General features: G+C 37.0%; 1 protein-coding gene across 9 annotated transcripts in view; it reads right to left on the bottom strand.

Annotated features, from left to right (window-relative positions):
- The window catches only part of ANO10 (anoctamin 10), a 148,014-nt gene that overhangs the window by 49,494 nt on the left and 76,479 nt on the right, over positions 1 to 22,041 (bottom strand). For 5 of the 9 annotated variants that reach the window (XM_026098714.2, XM_064506119.1, XM_026098706.2 and 2 more), the window contains 2 exons: positions 18,352 to 18,468; positions 978 to 3,554 (listed from right to left, as the gene is read on the bottom strand). The exons of 1 other annotated variant lie outside the window; for it this stretch is intronic. In XM_026098714.2, the coding sequence (XP_025954499.2) occupies positions 3,432 to 3,554; positions 18,352 to 18,468 (240 nt within the window). In that variant the 3' untranslated portion in view covers positions 978 to 3,431. Of the gene's footprint in view, positions 1 to 977; positions 3,555 to 16,599; positions 16,819 to 18,351; positions 18,469 to 22,041 lie in introns of those variants that run through there. 3 more of the 9 variants (XR_010387601.1, XM_026098710.2, XR_010387600.1) reach the window with 2 other exon arrangements.

A 22,041-nucleotide genomic window follows, 5' to 3' on the forward strand; every position in this document is an offset into this window, starting at 1 on the left:
GAGGAAACAAACTTGAAATTGAAAATAGACTGTAGGTGTAAATAAATAAGAAAGTGGGTACAAATAAATTTGGTTCTAGTGTTCTTTAAACTGATATAAGGTATTCATAAAAAAGCAAAACCAAAATAACATAACAAACAAAACCCACTATGCTCTATTTTTATGCATAAGAGTTTATGCATATGTTTATATAAAGGACTTTTAAAAATTCATGGCCACCACTTAAAAAGACATTCCAGTCATCCATTTCAATCAAGTCATATTGTTTAAATAAATCTTTAAGAGAGATACAAAAAGACACTACTCGCTATACAAGTACTTCCAGTTAATTATACTAGTTTTGTGTTATTAAAACATTTCATCTTACTCACATGCACAGGGCAGCCTGCACTTGTATACCAATCCACTGACTTCAACAATTTAAGGTGTTTTGCAAGTATCTGTACATATGGATGCACTAGGCATCAGGATTGCCTGTAGGCAATATGGAAAATGTTGTCCTTTGTCCAAAAACCAAAACAGCTAATATCCTGAGCATATAAAAGTGCAAGAATTTTACCCAGCAGCATGCATCTTTCTCAAAGCAATAAGAATTTCAAGCTCATACTATAGTATTGCTTGGAGTGTGCATGCTGGCATATGCAACAGGTGGTACATACACACTATTTGACCTAATAATGATCTTAAGTTGTATTTGCGCAATGGTGCTTTTCTTATTTCTATTGAGTCATCTTTGGGGAATAACATTGTATTATATCACATTGTTTATGGATTCACAATGTCACTGCAGTGTTTTTTGTTGTTTTTTTGTTGTTTTTTGTTTCTTAAATGAGTAGCCAAAGCACAATCACATCACACTCATTCAACAACCCAGGTTCAGAAACCATGGTTTCCACTCAGCTGTGAAAGAATCACTGCCTTGGTCTGCTTAAATCTGCAATCTCTATCTCCAAACTCAAAAGTAAAATTAAAACAGATTTTTTCCCAATATTCCAGGGTTTAATATATCTAAAAACTTCTCATGGCCAGCGCACCCTTTCTAATCAAACTGCAGAGCTACTACCTCAAATCCCAGTTTCAGAGACACATGAAAGTAGTATTTTACAATGGCTGAACAGCTCATACAGATTTGCACATAAACATTCACAGTATCAGGGCCACAGTTTGCATATATACCCAAAGAAAAGAAAAAGCTTAAAAAACTCTGAAATAATTAATAAAACAGCTGCAGAATGACTCAGCATCACAACTACTACCAAAATTGTCACTGACAAGCTGATTAAGTATTACCAAAGACACAACAATAATAAAGGACATAAAATTATATACAGATCCATATTCACATGCAGACATATAAGGACATGTGTACATGCACAGGAGTCTGTTAGAAAAATAAAGATGTACTTCAAATAGCAAGAAGAGAGATTTCACTCTAAGAAGTGTGTCTAAGAAGTGTCTAAGAAGTCTAAGTAAGAAGAGCTTACATTTCAGCATATACAGAGAGGAGTTGCTCATTTATTTTTCTACTGTGAAGACACTGGAATTGCTTGATTTTTGGTATCAATGCAAAATTAAAAATCAAATGAAAGCATATTCTGAGAGTGTGACATGTGCAAATACCTTTCTTGTCACTTCTCTATCTCCCTCAACTTTCATTTTCAGGTTTCAGCATTCAGTATTGTTTGCGTTAGGTTTTCTTTCCAAACCAGCACATTCTGTTCTCTCTGAAATGAAGGCCTCAAGAGCTGAGTGTTTTGAATGCTATAACCAAAATGTGCGTATAATGAGGGTAAATTAAATACAATTTAATACAGTTGAAAGGCCGTGAGATTTTGTTCAAACACTGAATATTGTGATGAGGAAACAGTACAATACAGAATAGATTCAGTTCTTCTTTATCTCTTTGTTTGTGTTCTAATAAAATCAATGCAAATTAACTGCCTAGTGGAGCAAGGCTGGCACGGGTACTTAAATGACTTTTTTTTCAGATCACTTCTTTTCCTGGATTAATTCCATTGTCACTGTGTTTAGAGCTGTAGAACACTCACAGTGGCAAATAAATGGATGTTTTCAAAATACTCCCTGCACAGGGTTTTAAAATGCCTAACAGCTGATTAGAGTTCGGGGTGAACTGCAACAAGGCAAATAGTACATTTAATAAATCAGCTTCATGAAACTGCCTGCACATAGCCTAACAGTCTCTCTCCCAAGGAGGTCACAAACATTAAGATAAGTAAAACAAAGAAATTCAAAAATGAAAAGATTATAAGTCTACACACCAAAATGAGCAAGGATAAAAAACCTTTTAGAACAAAGCACAATGTACAGAATAAAAAGAAAAACAAGTACAAAACTTGAGGGAACGGGACAGGAAGGGGAGAAGACCATTTCCAAACCAAACAATCCCTATGAAACATACTCAGTGTATAGTGACTCTTTTTGCCAGATACCAGAAAGAGTCTGGCTGCAGACTGATGCACAGCACCAGAACATCGAGCTAGCTCCTTTTCCTCTTGTTCACCTACAAACCAAATGCTAAAGCACTGCTATTTTACTTTAACTGGTTCTTCAAGTTATATTGTTATCAATGATACTGCTGTTGATACCCATGATCATTGTGGTCTGGTTACCCTGTAGTCCCAACCGGAGACTGGAAACACCCAGCTTCCCTTTCTTTATCAATAAGGAATCAGTAAAATATAAAAAAAATTCTGCAGAGACAAAGAATTAGGGTGCATCATAAGGTAAGTGTAGCTCTGGAAGAGCAACCCATTGCTTACTATAGTGCATAAGTACATATTCCTCTTTAAATAACCATCCACGAAGATCTCACTCCCAGTGACTAGCAATCAGTTAGCATGTGGATTGGAGGTGTGTGTGAAATTTTCCATTTAAATAAAAGAGGTATGGTTTTATGGGACAATCTTCCTAGACACATGAAATAAGAACAGATCATGCCTCAAGGAAAACACACAAAGTTCAGTTTGCACTAGACTGACAGTGCAAAAAAGAAGTAGCTCATGAACTGGTAAATGAGATCCTAGCTATTGTGAAGTGAGCAAATGTATCTTACGGCACTGAAGGAGGAAAATGCACTGCAGAAACTTCTGCCAAATGTTTCTTCTTAGAATTAATGGAAAGTTCTGATTAGGAGCAGCAGCAGATCAAAACAGTAGAAGGTTAGTGATCAACATTACACTACCAATTGACTAAATTTCCTTTGTTTTGCTTAGTAAGTCGGTCTGCATAAAATGTTGTTGCTTTGCATTTTCATGGACAAGAAAATTCTGAACTACAGCTGAACTGATCCACTCTGCGGCAGCGAACCATATTAATCCAACTAGGACACACCAGATACAACAATGCTGGATGCGAATGCAGATGCTGACTACAATTTTGTGAGGCAGTATCAGGCAGAGCAGGTAATGTGGCTACAGGCTGGACTGACAAACTAGCTGAGTACTAGCACAGTCTGCATCATGATAATGGAGCCACAGGCATATTCTGTTCGTCAGGGTTTTCAAGACCAGCAGGATACAATGTCCAAACAACATCTGTAACAGTAAAAGAGGGATTTAGTTTAGTTAAATGTCTGACAGGTACAGAGGTTCCAGCTTAATGTGGTGATGAATACTTCAAGTCCAAAGCAAAGTGCTTTTGGACAGAGCAGAACCGATACTACTCCTGATTTGTTTGGATAGTGAACATCTGTAGTGTACTCTACCAGTGTTTGGCCTATGGAACCCATGGAAAGAAGGGGAATGCTTCTGTACATGCGATTGTGTTGCAGATTTGACTGAAAACAAGCTCCTTGTGAAGACCCTATTCCCTGAGAAGGAAGGTATTCTGAACCATCTCCCCCATTTCCGGGTAGAACAAGTCTTTTAGAACAGACAAGGGATGAAAAAGAGCATTCCTTTGCAAACCTGAACTGAATCTTACCAGTAATTTAAGGAGAAGAGAACATCTGGTAGAACTGTCACCTATTATCTATTATATAGTCGCTAAATACAATAATTTCAGCCATTTAACCTGGAGTACACGTGAAATCTGGCACACTGTCAGGAAGGCACTGCAGCTATCTGACCAAAGCATGAGAGTCATGCTTTTACTGCTACCATTACATGATGCTTCAAAAGGTGGAAAAGGTTTGTTATCATCAAACACCTTTTGGTCTTGCTCTTAAATGGTGCTGGATTAAAAAGGCCTCAGCAGATTCACCCTCCTCTCCTTTTTTCCTAGAGAAATATCAGTGCTTCTCTTTGCAAGGGAACTTTCAGAAGATTTTGCTAGCAATGTCAAAAAGCTAACAGAAGCTGAGCCACAATTCTCTCTTTTCTAAATCAAAAGGAAAGAAATGCTTAAATCAGACTGTGCATAAACAACAGGTCACTCCCAGGGGGCCTAAAACTCCCCAGTGCTGAAAATTGTTCTACTGCATGTAAGTTTTAGCATATGATCTGCCCTTTTAAACTCATGCTCACTTAGTAAAAATAAATTTCAATTGATTTCTTATGGCATTTGACTTTTCTTCATAGAAATCCTCCTATTACTTTTGAATATATTCATAAGTAATTTAATTCAAAATTGTTGGTACTACCGTAGATATAATTCAAATACACATTTTCTAGTTGTGCTCTCTGTGTTTTTTTGCTGTAATTGGTCTTGGGAGAACATCCAGTGAACTGTAGTGTTGGAGAACACTTACGTAATGTGCTTATACATGTTACATAATGTTCATATACTATGACAGCCAAATGATCTCCAGGATATTTGACTATCCGACAGCTCTTCCTTTCCAGCTCTCTCACTATCCAGCTTTTACGGAGATATTAGAAGTGGGGGGAAAACAAAAAAAAAACAGAAAAAAACAACACCCAGCTCCCTAGATAACGTACAATAACAGAATCACATTTCCTAACAGCAGAAGCTGATGAGGTTTCTGGTTTTCACATGTTCTCACATATATCCCCTGCAAGTAAACCCAACTTTAGAAAAATCACATTGCTTACAATACAGTCACTGTTTCAGAGTGGGAGATCCCCTACTTTTTGCAAATGCTTCTTCTTCTCACTCCTCAATAATCCAATCTTCAGCTGAATGGATGACCAACATTATCCAAGAGCATTCTTTGAGGAGGAAGGGAAAGGAAATTTCTTGTATGATACTAATCTTTTTAACAACTAAGCCACTACTTTTGAAAATACCTTGTGAGAAAACATATCTTATCAACTCAGTTATTTTTCTTGGCCAATATCAATGCAAAAGACAAGGTACTTTACTCTTAAGAATATTAGATCTATTTGTCTTTTCTAGAGTAGTTATACAGTCATAAAGCTTTATTTTTTCAGCCACGCTTCCTTATAATTATTTATAACTTGCAGACAACAGAATCTGTAAAATATACTTTCTCAGGAAAGTAAAACAGTAAACAACCTGATATCAGACCTTCTGATTAACAAAAATATTAACTCTTAGCATGCTTTTGTAAAAGAATCTCCTTCATAATGAGCATTATTACATTAACACTGACAGAATACAAAAAGCATAAATAATACCGTATTTTTAAGTATAACATAACCTACCATTTTTTTTAAACGTCAAGTATATGAAAGTAGAACCACTATCTTATTCTTATGATTGAAGCCAGGGCTTTAATTGTGAAATACTCTCTCTTTAACCTTGTCAAAAACACAACATAGAATTTGAATTTAAAAAGTAGCATTTAGCTGTAACATGCCTGCAAACATCGACAGAGGGTGTAAGATAGATAATTTGACCTAAAAAGCTAAGAGGCTTTAGGCATTATAGCAGAGTCTCAAATGTTTATCTTGGTGCAACAGTTTTACCCTCAAAGCTACCCAGTACTATTAGTATTTGTCGGAAAACATTATGTACACAGAACGCTGGTAGACAGGAACTTTTAAATATATCTACTCCAGGGAAAAGTGGCTGCTTATAATCAGCTGAACTTTTCAAAAACTGCCTCTTGTGACTATAAAGATGCCTTTAAGAAAACGAACACACAGAGCAGTTACAAAGAAAATGCATAGCTCAGAATTATTATGTAGAAAGTGTGGGCTGCAGAAATCTGGCTATTCATTATGGAGGTGCTGGCCAGAACTCCATAAACAAAGTGCCCCTGCAAACTCAAAATATCCAACAAGAAGAAGAAAGATTCAACCACTTAACATTTCTGAATGGTAATTAATAAGGGAATAACCATTTTAAATTTAAATTTCTATTTAAAAATAAAATAAAATTTTAGACACAATATGTTCTTACGTAAGAGTCACAGATGAAAATAACTACGTATATTAAGTAATAAAAAGCTATTCTGCATTAATGCCAAATTTTTTCTGATACAAAGTTACTAAAGTCTGGAAGGTGTACTTTTAAATATCCTGGTCCCAAGCGCGAAAATTGACTTTAGCCGCCTTCTTCATTTTCTTTAAAAAAAAAGAAAAGAAAAGAAAAGCTACTTGCTATGATATGGTATAACAGATCTGCATACTTTAAAGACAGAACAGGCCAATATATCAATCATCATCAGCCCCTGCATATTACGTCTCATGAGACATTCCAGTTCCACTCCCCTGAAGTTCTCAGATTTTTCAGTTCTTAGTGGATTAAATAATGTCCCATAAGAAAAGAACAGGAAAGACCAAAGTAGACAAAAGGCCTAATATTCATGTGCCATCCAGTAACAGAAAACCAGAAAGTCTCAAGAAGCTGGCTAATTTGACTTTTCCCAAATTTGGTAATCAGTCTGGCTTTCATTATGTAAGCTAGATGTTAACCTGGCCTCCAAAAAGCAGGATTCTTTGCACCATTTCACATTATCTGGTCATCTAGACACAAGGAGGAAAAAAGGTGATTAGGTGAAAACCTGAGGTCCGATGGTTGAAGCTTCAACCCTTGAAGCACAAGATTGTGTTAACTGACTTAAAGCAAATCTGCAAGTATCACTAACAAGCTAAAAGTGAATCAGGCTGCCATGTTTCCCCATAGCCCACAAAATAAAATTAGGAAAATGCAAATTCACAGATTCCAGAAGTCAAAAGGATCTCCATGAAAATTCAGCCAAATACTTCCACTCATATGTAAAACTTTCATATGTAAAAACTTTCCCAATAAATCTGATTAGAATATATTTAAAAGACTGCAAATAATAATGAACCCATGTCCTTTACACAAAGAAAAACTGAGTTGTAGGAATTCTTGCCAAAGGACGTCATGGCTAAAGCTAAAGCTAAAAATGGTTCAAAGGGAGACAGGACAAGGTCATGGAAGAAAAAAAAACCCACCAAGAATTACTAAATACAAAGAAACTGCATTTGGATTAGAAAATCCAAGCTGAAAATGACTGTAAAGTGGGAGTGTATCAACAGGAAGCACAATACCTCCTTCCATGTTTTTGTATTCTTCCCTAGGCATCTCTTTGGGGCTGCTAGTAGATACAGCATATCAATAAAGACAGACCTTTGTTTTGCCCCAGTACAGGCACTCCTGGTACATCCCACTTTTAATCAGTCCAATATTCAGATATTTTCACAGATACAAAATTGTGTCTGTTTCAGACTGAATGTATCTAACTTCCAATTTCAACCATTGTGCTACATTTTGCTTTTATCAAGAAGGTTAAGAAGTCTCCCCCTGTCTTTCCCATGCGTAAGTAAATATATATATATGACAAGGCATCTCTCAACTCTGTCCTTGATGAGCTATATAGAGTCTTGTAAGACACCATTAAGAAACCTCACTTACATTATGGCAGGAAAGGCCACAAACCTCTGGTTCAGACCATCAGGTAAATCAAGTGAATCATTTGTATGTGTAAAAAAAAAGAACTGCTGACATCAGGGACAAAATTCGCATAAGTGTACCAGCAGATAGAGATTTGTTCCCATACACACATATTAAATGTGCACTAACCAGAAAAGCTAACAGAACTTAATCTCTGCAGAGGTTACAATCCTCCCTTCTCCTCCATGTCATCTCCTGCATTCTTGGTGTGGCATCACAGCTCCTTTCTGACTCCCTAATCCTACGTATCAGATTAAAAGGACCAAAAGAAGTTCTTTTGGGAATACAAGCGCTGCCAGTCCTCTGCTAAGGAAGATGGCAGGTTGCTTTAATGGCAAATATATGAGAAATGGAAAGAAAAATAAGGTAAAAACTTTCTAGCTGATGCCCATGTCTGCTTCTGGCTGTGTGACTCAACACAGGGACATAATCCTGTTGCCTGATCTGAAATATAGTGAAAAGGAGACTGGATCTCCCTTCCCCTTCACACGCGGAGGCTGCATCTGCTTGTTCCTTAGGAATTGGACATCCTTTTGCACTCTGTCAAGGGACAAAAGTTTCTGCAGGCCCTCATCAACTATCAGTTTCATTTCAGTCAAGTAATGCCTATCACTGAACTTGTATCTCCAGTGCGGTCACATAATAATGAGTGAGAGTGTTGCTTTCCTCATTTACAGTATCTGTGAAATACATAGTCCAAATTTTGTTGGTGCTATCATGCCACACACACACTTAATTTAGAGTTAGAGCTCCCACTTTTCTACCAGTGACAGAGGTGGGTCTTTTTGTTTTTACATATTCACACAGAAGCATCTTGTATATAATTTAATGTGGCCCCAAAAGCAAATAATGAATCCATATCCCACAAGGAGCTTTAGCTACACCAACTAGCTCAACAGGAGGATGTTGGACTAGATAAGTACTGGAGGTCCCTTCTAACCTATGCGACCTTATGTTTCTATCAAATCTTAAACTCTTGAAGGTTGTGTTCAAACTTAGTCTAGATATCAGTCTCGATATGGGCACAGGACAAAATGATTTAAGACATCATAGCAAAGTTCTTTTCATTATGGATGTAGCAGGTCTTAAAAACTGGGTGTTGACACAGAACAGCTATTTGCTAATCATCTATGGAAAAATGGGCAGTTTCTATTCTGATACAATGGAGATATGTCAGACATAATTACTTGTTAACTGGCACAGATGAACATATGTAGAGTTTGCAGAAGCCTTCTAATCCACTGCAGTTAAAACAAATAAAAACACCTTCATTGCACTAAGCTGCTTCACATCCATCTGTTCACTTGGAAGGTTTTCTTCTGCACAAATTTTACTACATTCAAATTTGTGAATTATCACAGATTTCAAGAGGCAGCAAAAATATAGCAAGTGCATGAAACTGAGCTGCCAAATAACCTGCATATAACATGACACAATGTGCATGAAGTGAAAGAGTAGATAATTTGTTCTAGAAAATGATGAGCACCACAAAAATTCCAAACAAAAACCCAAATGCTACCATATGTTGTTCAGCTATGGGAACCAAGTGGCTTCTCAGGGACAGTAAGACATCCAAGAATCAATCACTCACACCACCTGCCAGGCAGGTGTCTCCAATGAGGCACCTTAAAAGCCAGAAACCTCCTGCAATGCAGTCTATTTCTGCCCAGTTGTGAAGGAGAAAGAGCAACAATCCCACCCATCCTCAGAAAGATTGATTACTGGGAAGAGGCGAGTTAATACTTTAAGACAATTCATTGCTAACAGTAACAGGCTTCACAGTTTTTTCTTTTTTTTTTTGGTCATCTTAATGGACATCAATAATGCAGAGAAGTAGTCAGAGAGCTAACTGCATAAATTGTCACTGCCTAGGTGTTACAGGGACCCAAGTCATACAGGACAGGGTGCAGCCCGTGATGGCCAAAGGCCCATTCTCTGCAATCAAAGATGCCTTAGCAGATTGAATCTCAAGCTGTAGTTGCAGTGGAAAATATCAGGAAAGATGGTGGTAGGAGTAAATTCAGAAGAGGAGGACATATCTAAATGCCTAAAGAGCATGTCTCCTCCTTTCCTATGCAACGCAGTCTTTGACTGGGCTGAGGAATTTTGCTTCTGCTGTGAATTATAGGAAGACGTTCTGTATGTATGTACTCAACGCTGTTTATGCCTTGTTTATTAGTACTTATCTCTGATTATAAAAAAAAAAAAAGCTGTGGCCCACCATTTAAACTCAATACCTCTTTAACTTAAATGTCTAGATCAACAACATGGACTGAAAAATAAGGAACATAATACAGAACGAACATAACAAGTGTTAATTTTTTTCTTGTCTTATGAAAATTTCCCTCTCAATACATTTTCAATTATATCAGCCCATTAGATGCTGCAGGGAAAGTACAGAATTAGATACCAGAGAGCGCAGAAAGCAATGGTCCACAAAGCAACCTTTACAAAGTACTCCATGGTAGAATTTCGAAAAGCATTTACATAAGCACTACTCTACCATACGAAGAGCATGTGCTACTTAAGACCTAAATATTACATATTTTAGTATGCATGATCATTGTGCAGTTTGAACATCAAATGTACACATAAAAAACACTATGCTATTTTTATGTTATTCAGCCAAGCAATTGCATTTCATTTCAGAGAAAAAGAGATCTACTGATATATAGCACAGACGTGTGCACGTGACATGCATATTACACATCTGACTGATGTGCTACTTCTTATACAACAAAAAGTACGAGTATTCAATAGGCACAGAGATTTTCCAAGTTTAAAATGGATAAAAATCCCAGTGACTACATAGGCAACATGTATCACATTTGACACTTGTTCTTAGAATCACCATGATCAGGCTGTATAACAAGTGTAAAGATTTAGTAACAGTGCAAATGTCATCATTAGTATCACATGGACATCAACACTTTTTAAAAAAATTTTTGTCCCTTTTTCAGGAATTTTCTGGCTTCCTGCTTTTTGATCTCCAGTTATTCTCAAAAAGAATTCTCCCTGTAGGCAGGATGTCAGGGAAGCAATTAAAAAAACCCTAAGAGCTGTTGGGGGGGGCGGGGAGGGGCAGGGATCAGGTAGTATTTAAACATCTAGAATTTGACTACAATCCATTATCTCTGAAAAGTTAAGACATATCCTATTTATTGACTTCCAGCTCCTAGAGCAAGCTTTCCAGTGTCTAGTTAAATATTTCAATTAAACTAGCATTTCCTTTAAAGGCTTATTGTTCTCATTGGTGTTTTTTAATGTGACATAAAGAAAAGGATACTTAAAATGCGATAGGCATATACAAGTCCATAGTTGCTTGCAACAAATACTACTTCTTGTAACACCTCAAGTTCTATTTAGGCTTACCATGATTCGATAATGAAATTTCGTTAAGTGTAATCTTTTGAGTTTTTTCTTTTGAAGGAATTTTAGCAAGATAAGAGATTTTATTTTGTCTCTCACTCTGCTCATTCACCTTCTCAGTAACAGGTGCAACCATTATTTAAACATCTGTAACTACAGGCATATAAAAGTCCTTCTGAAAGTTGGTTATCAGACTTCCTTAAGATCAACCTCCTTTCGCACTTTACTCTCATTTGTATGGGAAGTGGAATAGACTCTTCCCTTGTATTTGAGCCAGTTCAAATATAATTGGGATCCCTTCTGGGTTCTGAAATCATGAAAGCCTGATGCAACTGCAGCATTCCTACAGTACAAACAATTTTAATGTAGTTTTATCCTATTCCCTTACTCCAGGTTTCCTTGTTGAGATGATATCTTGTCATGATCTGAGATGCTAAGCAAAAAGAAAGGACTGAATTGTCCTAATTCCACCACCAGGCTCTAGATCAGGATCTGAGAAAGGTAAAACAGGTTATCTTTCCACTGTGATTTAGCTGTTTTGGAAACCTAACCTAATAGGCAAATTCACCCTTGGCAATAGTCACAGAGAAGGAATGAGTTGTTTGGAAAAGAAAATTGCACTTTCTGGAAATCTGGTGTTTGTTTTTTTTCCTCTATTAAGAGTATGCCACACTTTCAGTTACCATCACATAATACTCATTTTTATTTAAAGGTTTTTATTTATGCTGTTAGCTCTCAACAAGATTAAATTTATCTCCAAACCAGAGAGACTTGATATCATCGCACTTTCAGTTGAAGCTGCAAAATGGGGACACAAAAATTTTCTCTCCAAATTAATTTTGGGGTTTTGATTCTATTTTGTTAAGGGATCATCATTTATTCTGGGTTTGCCAGCACTTATACATTGAAAGTAAGTTTCAAAAACACATTCTCAAGAAAGGTCTAGTATTAAGACACCGATGATTAAAATATATTGGCAAAACTATGTTTGAACGCAGCATATCCTTCTATGAGAGGCTGCATTTCTATTTTTAAAAGCTTACTATGTTATGAAAATCTAATTAATCTTACTTGCATTAAATTGCTGCTGCTACCAAACACATGCAAAATGTTATATTAAAACATGCCTAGAGGCATTCTGACTACTCACTAGGGAAGAATTGTACTTGCAAAGTTGAATTAACAGGTTTGGACTCTTAAAAAACACAATAAATATAAATGATTAGTAATCATTCTATTTTAACATCATCTGCAAGTTACGTACTGATTACACAAACCACTAGAGCCTATCAAAAAATTAGCCACACATTTTTACTGGAAAAACAAGATTTCATTAAAAATAATTTTTTGAGAAACAATACTAATTTTAAGTAAAACTTTTGGCAAAACACAAAGCAAGTGTTTAATTTCATTTCGTTCTAGCATAACCTAAATTCAACATTCTGGCTCAAGTTTCAACACTGTTTCTGACAGGTTGCCTTGCAAATCTTTGACAGGTTGAATGAATTCTTTTTATTTCAGCCACTTGCCTCTCCTCCATACTGACTGCAGGTTTGCGTTTGCTCAACCTTGCCAGCAAGCACAGAACAAGCTGCTGCTTTTCGTATCAGCAGTGTTTTGAGGGTACTGCTGAAGTTACAGTTAGTCCTTCGCTGAGTTCTCCAATTCTGGTAATTACAATACTGAATGAGGCAGTTATCCATTCAGTTTTAGATTCACAAAAACTGTTTTCTATTCCCATTAGGCAAGATGAATAAGCAGGATTTTAAGCATTAAAGACCAGCATCCCCCAAAGTTAAGTGGTAAAAAAAGATCCTGTTCTCTTGCTTGCCCAAAAAGGGAAGGGATATTTCTAAGGTTTATTGTCAGTCCGAGCAGCTATGTTGGCCCATCGCACCCACAGTCACATTCTGAGACATGTGCCAGTAAGTAGAAAACCTCTGCAACAAGAACAGCTTGGAAGGTGGAAGGAGCAAGCATAAATGCACTTTGCTCAAGGTAGAAAATAGTAAGTTAGCCGTACTTCTCTGTTTAGTCCAGTGCTACACTAAGTTCTTCTCAAAGAAGCTACGCACTCTAACAGGAGAGTGGCTAAGAGCAGTCAACACACTCAAACGTAGGGTATTTCTTCTGGAAAGGATGTGGTTAGTGTTAGTGGGTACTATTCCCAGGGGAATGGCTAGGTGCAACCATTGCTCTCAACAGCTAAGAAGCTTAACAATTATTTGAGGTGGTGCAGTGAAGGGAACTGCAACGTTAAAAGTACTGAAATTACTTGAAGCATAAGGTTATTAGAGAGAATAGCAACTTTTAAATGCCAGAATACCTGTATGAGCAGGGAGAGAGTGGAAACACTCCAAATGCTTGCAACTTGGCAAAGAGACACCAGCTTCTGTCTGTCATTTACTTAACACCTCTTTCAAAAAGAAGCTAATTAATGCACTAGCATGTTTTGAGGAAGCCCTTTGGTCAGCAAGGATGATGCAGGGATCAGCCACAACATTCTCCAGTTCTTGCACTTCCTGGAGAGAGAACTGAGAGGCATCCAACTCACTTTCAGGAAATGGATGATATTGTTGCAGAAAACCCAGCAAGTATCACCTCAACTATTGTTTTGGAATACTTGTCATTCTGCTGGAAATCCTTAAGGCGGTGCACTACTGACTTAAATACCCAGACCTGATTCTGAAGTGACTTAAGTAACTGTTCATGGATATTCAGAATACACTGCCACCAACAAGCAGTTGTAATGCAGATGGTATGACCACCATGAGAGATGCTGTACAAAAGAACAAAAGGTCATTCTCCACTTGGGCCAGGCTGAATGACTAGATTGCTTTGTCCCATTCTGGCAAGAAATACAACAGGGAGGATAAAGGAAGCATATTTTCAAGCTACATGGCAGCTGTTTAATGAGCTTGACCCTTTTTATTACTGGTAGTTGGGAAAAATATATGCTGACTGTGAACCAGCTGACTGTGCCACTTGCTCATGAGTGTGTATCTACCTGGAATCTCTTTCTGGTGGAGCAGGTACCATAACATCCAATAGATGGACACACTTCTTCAGACAGTACAGAAAGATTTTCACTTATCAGAAAGAAAAGGTGTTCCTGTTAGAAGATACTGCTTACCACCCTGAAGAAGGAAGCTAGGGCACAAGGATGAAGGGATTTTTATATAAAGGTTCCTTTGGAGGAAAGGGTGGGAGGGTGGAGAGAGAACTGGGAAGGGGTGCACAGAACAAACAAAAGCCCCCCAAACACACTTCTGTTCTTTTTTATGTTTAAGGACAGCTTTTTCCCCCCTACAGTTACTGCGAAAAAGCAAGCTTTTTTGCATCAATATTTATTTCTCTCTTTATTGCTGCTATCACTGCTGTGTATATTCTGCTCTTCAGTGCATAAGAAAGAACCCAAATAGGTCACAGGGCCAGAAGCTGTAGTCTGGCATGTTTCTCTCTCTGTGGTCTCAGCCTGTCACAGGACAAAGTCCAGCCTCTCCTTTGAAACTGGGTCATTTCTGCTTGCTCCAATGCTACAGCATCCTCACACTAGTACTACAGCATGGGAACTCACCTATAACCCACTGTCATTCTTGAGCTGCTCAAGGGTTAATTGACTGCTCCCTTGCTGCTTGCAGGCACATCTATAGTTGGTCTCACTCCCTCAAAACGGGATTTAGATAAAACAGTGTGGCATGCTTCCACACTTGCAAGAAACAGACACAACAGAGCAGAGCACTGATATGAAGCATGGCGGAAGAGTCTCTGGCATCTCACCCCACTTCTACCAGTTAGCTACTTTCCTAAGAGGCATCACGTTTACTGGAAAATGGTCCATCATCCTAGTAGCAGACAGTACCCATTTCTAGTTGCCCAACATCCAGGCTTGCTTCTGGATAACAAAAACTGACAACAATTTGGGGATTGTGAATGGGACTCCTCCTCCTCTTCCTCCAACAACCTTGCCCCCTATTCTCCTTAATCCTCTATTATTGAGTTCATTACGCTTATTTCCCCCCTTCAAATCAAAGTCCTGCCAGTCTCCTCCACCATTTTCTGCCCTGAAGGACAGCATGAAAATCTGAATCGATGTCCACAAATTTAGCATATTCCCTGATCTGGATTCAGAAAGGTTAAAATACTTTGCTTCGAGGTATGCCAAAAAACACACTGAATACATCAAAACAAAATATTTTCAGAATATAGGGAATTACTTCAACCTATTTAATAAACTATTTCCTCTTAACACAAAACATGTAATGTTGAAAAGAAACATTTCAGAATTTTCTAAAGACCTTCCTTAAAGTCTGAGAACTCCCAAATGATAGACTGTCATTCCAATATAAAATGAGCTTTTCTGAGATTATAGCATTTTTTACCACATAGGAGTTTTTAAGCAAGCTCTAATTACCATCGTTCATGTCTGTCAGGGAAGTAGGACGCCGTATCCCCTAAAATCACTTTCAAAGGGACACTACCTCAGTTTGCAAATGGATTTGAACACAGAATAGTTATAGCCCTTCTGCACCAGGTCAAAAAGCAATTATCTTAGCAGTAATGAAAATATAGATGTGTTCACACTGTCTAAAGTTAAGGATCCCAAACGTAATCAATACGACTGTTCAAAGTAGCTATATTAGGAGATTTGCTTTACGTGCAATATATAAGGAGCTTAATATCCTGTTTTGGCATGTAACAGAGGATTACAGTCCAGTTGTGTTAATATCCCCTTAGTATCTACATCCCACGAGACTGATGGTCGAAAAGCATTGAAAAAATAGGTATCACTTTTAATACAAATCTCACGTGGCAGAACACAACAGCATGTATGTCTGGATGGCATTAGAGAGGGATGTGAAACACTTGCATAAAAATATATAAACTAATTTCTATATAATATGTGATCACACAACATGTTTGCCCTGGGGTATTATATCTACATTGTATTGGAAGTTGGGGGAGGGTGGAACAACCGGCAGGTGGGGGACATTGTTTCAAAGTAAGATATATGGTTTAAATTACCATGACGACTCTTAATAACAAGAGATGCATCTGTAACAATCTGCTTATATTTAGCTAGAAGAACTTGAAAACATGCTCCTAAAATAAATGCTTCAATATCTTTTTGTACTGCCAATGTGTTATTTTTAAATGCAGATGCTTTGCCTTCATGTACTCAAAAAACTAAGGCACTAGAAAAATATCCCAAATTTCTATGCATCTGTGGGATACATAGGATAGAATCAATCAGAGGAAATCCAAAAAGGTGATGGTGGGTACTTGTGTTTAGACATCCTAAAATGAGACAATACTCTTCCTGAATCCTGTAAAAAGGTTCAAACTGAAAGTATGAGAGAACTGCCAGGGTTCAGGTTCTTAATGAAATTCAGACTAACCCTTTACTATGGACTATGGACTAACCTTTTACTTTTATTAATGAAACAACTCTGAAGATCAAGGGATCAGGCATATACTATTGCAGTGAATGCACGGATGCTTGGATAGGAGATTAAGTCCTCACTGTTGACATATAAACTCATACTGGAACAGGCTCTGTGTATTCCAGCTGGCATGTTATAACCAAAGGTGACTGTATTCACTTGAGCTTAAGGTTCCAGTGGATGACCTAGTTTTGCCTGTCTACAAAATAAAAACAGAGAAGGAACAACTAAAACAGAATTGCAGTCCCATTCCTTTAAATATTTTCTAAAAAGTACATGAGATCCATGACCAGCTCCTGGTAACTTCACACAGAAATATTAGAGAAAGGCAAAACAAAACTATCAGGTGGTAGCTTCAACTGTAATTTGGATTTTATTTGTTATGGTTGATTATGAAAGACAGTGTTGACCTAGATAGGGATGTTCTACCACATGAGACTGTGTGGGTTTTTCCTAGAAAAGGCAATGTATTATTTCTGGGCTCAGTTTGCCCAGAATTAACAGAGTATTTTGTCACATGTAATTATGGTAGATATTTTAAAAAGTGATCTCCAATTCTACACAAATATCAAAGAATACAAAAGGTTACACATCTGCATCTGGAACACACAAAGGATATGTTCATGGTAAAACAATGCAGCCTAGTGTAAAAATATCTGAGCTAGCAATAAATAGGTGAATTACTCTTTGCAGTTCCATGCTATTTTGTTTCTGATATCTAAGCTAGTTTAGAAATCCCTATCTAGCATCATACAGTTACAAACTCCTAAAGTATACTACCATTGCAGAACCACCTTTGTAGAATCCCTGTACTTTACTGAAGCTAATCCCATACATTTCTTCATCTCTTGTGATCTCCATCATTATCTCTATGGAAGCATTTGCTTAAACAGGTGTTTTCAGAAGAAAAATCTACCACCCTATTTTCCTAAATTGCTTTGGGATGCTTGTTAAATATACTGTAAAACATTTATACAATCAAATGAGAATATTGTGTGGACTGGAAATTAAGGCAATGTTACACTTTCCACATGCACACTTAGTTCTCAGTGCAATTATTTCAATAATTTAAAAGTTCATGTCAGTGTGTTTATAATCCTTGTTTATGTGACTTACTGTTTACTTGTGATGGTATTTCAGCAAGAAAAATAATCATAGCGTTGCAACAACAAACACTTCCTGGCTTATTCATTCATAGAGCCCCAAGTCCTTTAAAAGTGACATTATAAACAAAGTATGCATGCGCACACAAGGACAACATACATTACAAGTTCCTGTATTACTTGAGAAATTTCAAACTCTTTGAAAACAAGACTATCTTCCTGGTGCTCACTTGCATACATTGCTGGGTTAAAAGGACAGATGAATCAGTTCTAACTTCCAACTATCTGCCCCATGTCTTAAGCCATGATGGCTTAACAGAAAGTGAAGCAGTATCAGAAATGCTACAGTTCACAGTCCAGCATGCTGAAGTAAACCAGTGCTGATTTCTATTTATTAATACCATGGGCTGTACACTGTTCTACACCCCATTCACCCATCCCAGCTGTGGGCACAGCAACCTCCAGGGCAGAGGAGGAATAGCTTTAATCATCTAAGTTTAATACAATGTTACAGGAATTTCAACATCCTTGGTATTTATTCACCTAGAACTGAAGTAGATAAGCTTCCTGATTTATCTATCTTTAAGGCCCCCAAAGCTTTTACTGCTTTACAAGCTGGTTGTTCTTACCTGTTGTTTGAGTGCCTCCAGAGATTCAAATTCCAATCTAGCCAATTTTATTTGGATATCTCTTGGTTTATCAGGAATTACAAATGCCATGACAAACTTCATTGCCAGTAGCATATGCTGGAAAAAAGTAAGAAGAAAAATACCATTTTATATAGTTGAAAACATGGAAAGAACAGCATAATAGTTTTGCAAATTTTACTCATGTACAAAAAAATTATTTCTTGTGACAGGTACAACAGTGATGATATACTACAACAACGTTGAGCACCATCTACTCTGTATTTTTTCTGCTTACTTTTATTCAGACTTTGAGCATAAGTGTAATTTGGTTGGTTTATTTTTTATAATAATCTTATTTTCACTATGTACTGTAAAATTCTAATTTTGTATTTGTGATTCCAGATAAACTACCAGCTTTTTAAACATGTTACCATGTAACATGCCCAGAGAATCTGAATTACGGCACGCAGCACACAGCGGAAAATATAAAATCTATATATGACAGTACAGGCACAGCGTAAAGCTATGCTGAACAAACCCCAAATTTCTGCATTAGAAAAATTATTAAAACCTAAAAGCACTTCCGAGTAAGCATCAGGAGAGTACAAAGCAAAATAAATATGAGGTTTATAATGAGGATCTTTAAAATGGGCAAACTCATGAACAGAAACTTTCCACGAACCAAAAAAATGCTCTAAATATAAGACGCCAAATTAACCATAATTTGTGCCAGAAGATTATAGTCTTATTTAAGAGAAAACGCAGTTACAGTTCTGCTGAACCTAGTGCTTGGTGACCCATTTTTAAATTTCACTTGAACATGCAGCATCACGATCATCTCATCAAAAATAATTGCCAAACTGTCAAGTCAGTGTTTTGGTTTTGTTTCTTCATGTATGTAAAATATAGACATCACTTAAAGAAGAATCATTAAATGCTTGTTCTATCAAGGGCTAACAGTATGCCTCATATTTGCTGGCAGGAACTTGCTCCTACTTGAGGAAACCTTGATCAATAAAAGGGAATATTTTGTGTGTTTAATTTTAAGTAGGCACTTAGGTTCCACTGACATGATGGTACTTAGACATGTGACTACATGCCCAAGCTATTTGGATCCTGAATTTTCATGAAGTGGAACAGAACATTGCTTCTTTCTGAAATAGATTTTGCTAAACTATATGATCTTGATGCCGTTGGGCCCATGAATAACAATGTAACACACCAAAAATCCTGAGATTCTGGAATTAGGTGGGCAAGAGGATAGCAAAAAGAGTACAGCTTTCCAAACAACAGAGGTAGTGAAACTCTAAATACACCAATTCCAATAAGAAAGAGTTAAAATAAGAAATCAGGAACCATAACATTAATAGAACAACAAAAGGTTAAAAAAGAACCATGGATGAAATTATTTTAAAAAATCTCTTACAGAGAAAAAGCTAGTAAGTTTAGGAAATAAATGGATAGTGCAAGGAATAAGCATTTGCTAAGGGGTGAAAGGAAGGCTGAAAATTAGTTTAACATTAATACATCAACAGAGAAGGACTGTATACAGATCAAGAGGTTAATGAAGGGATTAGCATGTCCGCTGCATAATGCAACATGTAATACCACATTATTAAAAACAGTTATGTCAGCAATGAAACATTCTCCTAGTTGTATAAAAGTATTCTTTTCCCACTCAACAGTATCTGCTCCTAAGGAGCATTTCTTGTATATTAAGGGGGGGGGGAGGGGAAGAGAGTGATAGCCAGACAGCAATCAATGTTTTATACTGCAAATATATAAAAACTTCAAAAAGAAGAATGAGAGAGCGCATTGGATGGATCTCTTAAAGGGAAAAGGCAAATATTGAAGAAAAACGACAATAAAAAATAAGACAATATTCCTATGCAGGGTAGAATCATAACAGATCACATCTTGAGGGGGAATAACTAATTTACAGATAATGCTTTGGTTTGAAAAGAGGAAAATAATCAGATCAAAGTTGTCGTAAATCAAAATAGAGATAATAGGATTTGGTTAAAATCTTGCACTTAAGCCAAAGGACTGACAGAACTAGCAGAAACTGAGGGATTTGGACATGGAAACCGGAAAGTAAAAATGGAGGTATCAATAAGATGACTCAGCATCACAAAAGGTAGCTTGTAGCTGCCCAAAGTCCTTTGCACCGGGGTTCATCCCATTTCGATAAACGAAAGAAATAAAGAAAACCATATATTAAATATCAGAAGAGTAATTGTTTAGGCATTGCCTCTTGAAGACCCTTGAAAAGAAAGTAGATACATTAAAGTTACCATGTACAGAAAGTATCTCCAAGTCCAAAGACTTTTTCAGAAAATAAATCAACATTTCAGGGACATGTAAAAAATACGAAACAGAAGACAGAAACCTATCGACAGAGTTTTCACTATTTCTGACATGGTGAGGAAGGAATGGGAGAAGAGACATCTGGGGAGACCAAAAACAAAGCGACAAAAATGCTGCAGCTGACCCTGCAAAACACTGTAATTTTTAAAAGAGAAGATTCAGGGGGGCAATGTATTTTAATTGCTTTTACATGTGAAGAGTTTTACTGCTGCATCAACTAAAAGGAGCCCTGTATTTAAACAGTACTCCAAAGGCTTTTTGCCAGCTTGTTACCCACGTATACTGAAAATCTCCTCTGACCCAAAGTAACTGCTTGTCAGAGAAGTCAGTTTTCTGGTTAGCGCACAACCTTAAGCATGAAGGCAGAAGCTGACTCAAAGCCCTCGGGCCAGAGACTGCTAATGAGCGGGAGCACAGACTGGAGAAGGTCACTGTTGTTGTTTGCCCTACTGTCACACTCTTTCCTAGGCATCCACCACGGGTCACTGTGAGAAAAAGAAGATTCAGTGAGACAGACCTTTGGTTTCCCCCTCAGAGTGGCTCTTTAATATTCTTTCATCTCCATCAAAACAAAGATTTATTAGTTATACACTGTTCCAAACTAAGTGAGAAGTACACTTGATGTGGGATATTTTAGTGCATAAATGAAAGCTTGTGACCTCAGAAAGTGTGTTGGACTTAAAGACAGTAAACTCAATCCAATTCCACCTCCTAATACCTAGTGAACCTGTTCTGAAATACTGAGGGCTTTCAAACAAAAACAAACACCCTGACCTTAGAGCAACAGCTTTCATTTGATAACATCTTTCAAAAAATGATTACTGAGACCTCTTGCACTCTATTTGTGAAACAGGAGTAACACTAATAAAACTGGGAAAATAGCTGGAAGAAATGATGAATGTGGGTTGTATGATTCAAACAACCACTTTAAAGGAAAGTGTACCTAATTTTAATAGCAGTTTGTGTTGCATTTTACAGTTGTCATTTGACCAACAAAATACAAGTAATCATTCAAGAGAAACTGAAGAAAAAGTAGGGACATGAGTAGCTGTATTATTTTATCATCCATAGTATGTATAGATTTCTTAATCTTGTTTTAGTATAATTCCTGTAAATCAGATCCAAGAAGAGGAACCATCTGTTTTCAGAAAAGAGATGTCTTAAGAGTACAATGTAAATCAGCAGAATAGACATCTAAATTCTCCTCCATAGTGTAAGGTTACATGAACACAAATATGCATATATTATAAAACAAAAATACTTAAGTTTATCTAAATTTACTACACTAGTGAAAACTTATTTGTCTAATATTAAGATTTCCTC

This window comes from Dromaius novaehollandiae, chromosome 2 (assembly GCF_036370855.1).
Source record: "Dromaius novaehollandiae isolate bDroNov1 chromosome 2, bDroNov1.hap1, whole genome shotgun sequence".
Lineage (NCBI taxonomy): Eukaryota > Metazoa > Chordata > Aves > Casuariiformes > Dromaiidae > Dromaius > Dromaius novaehollandiae.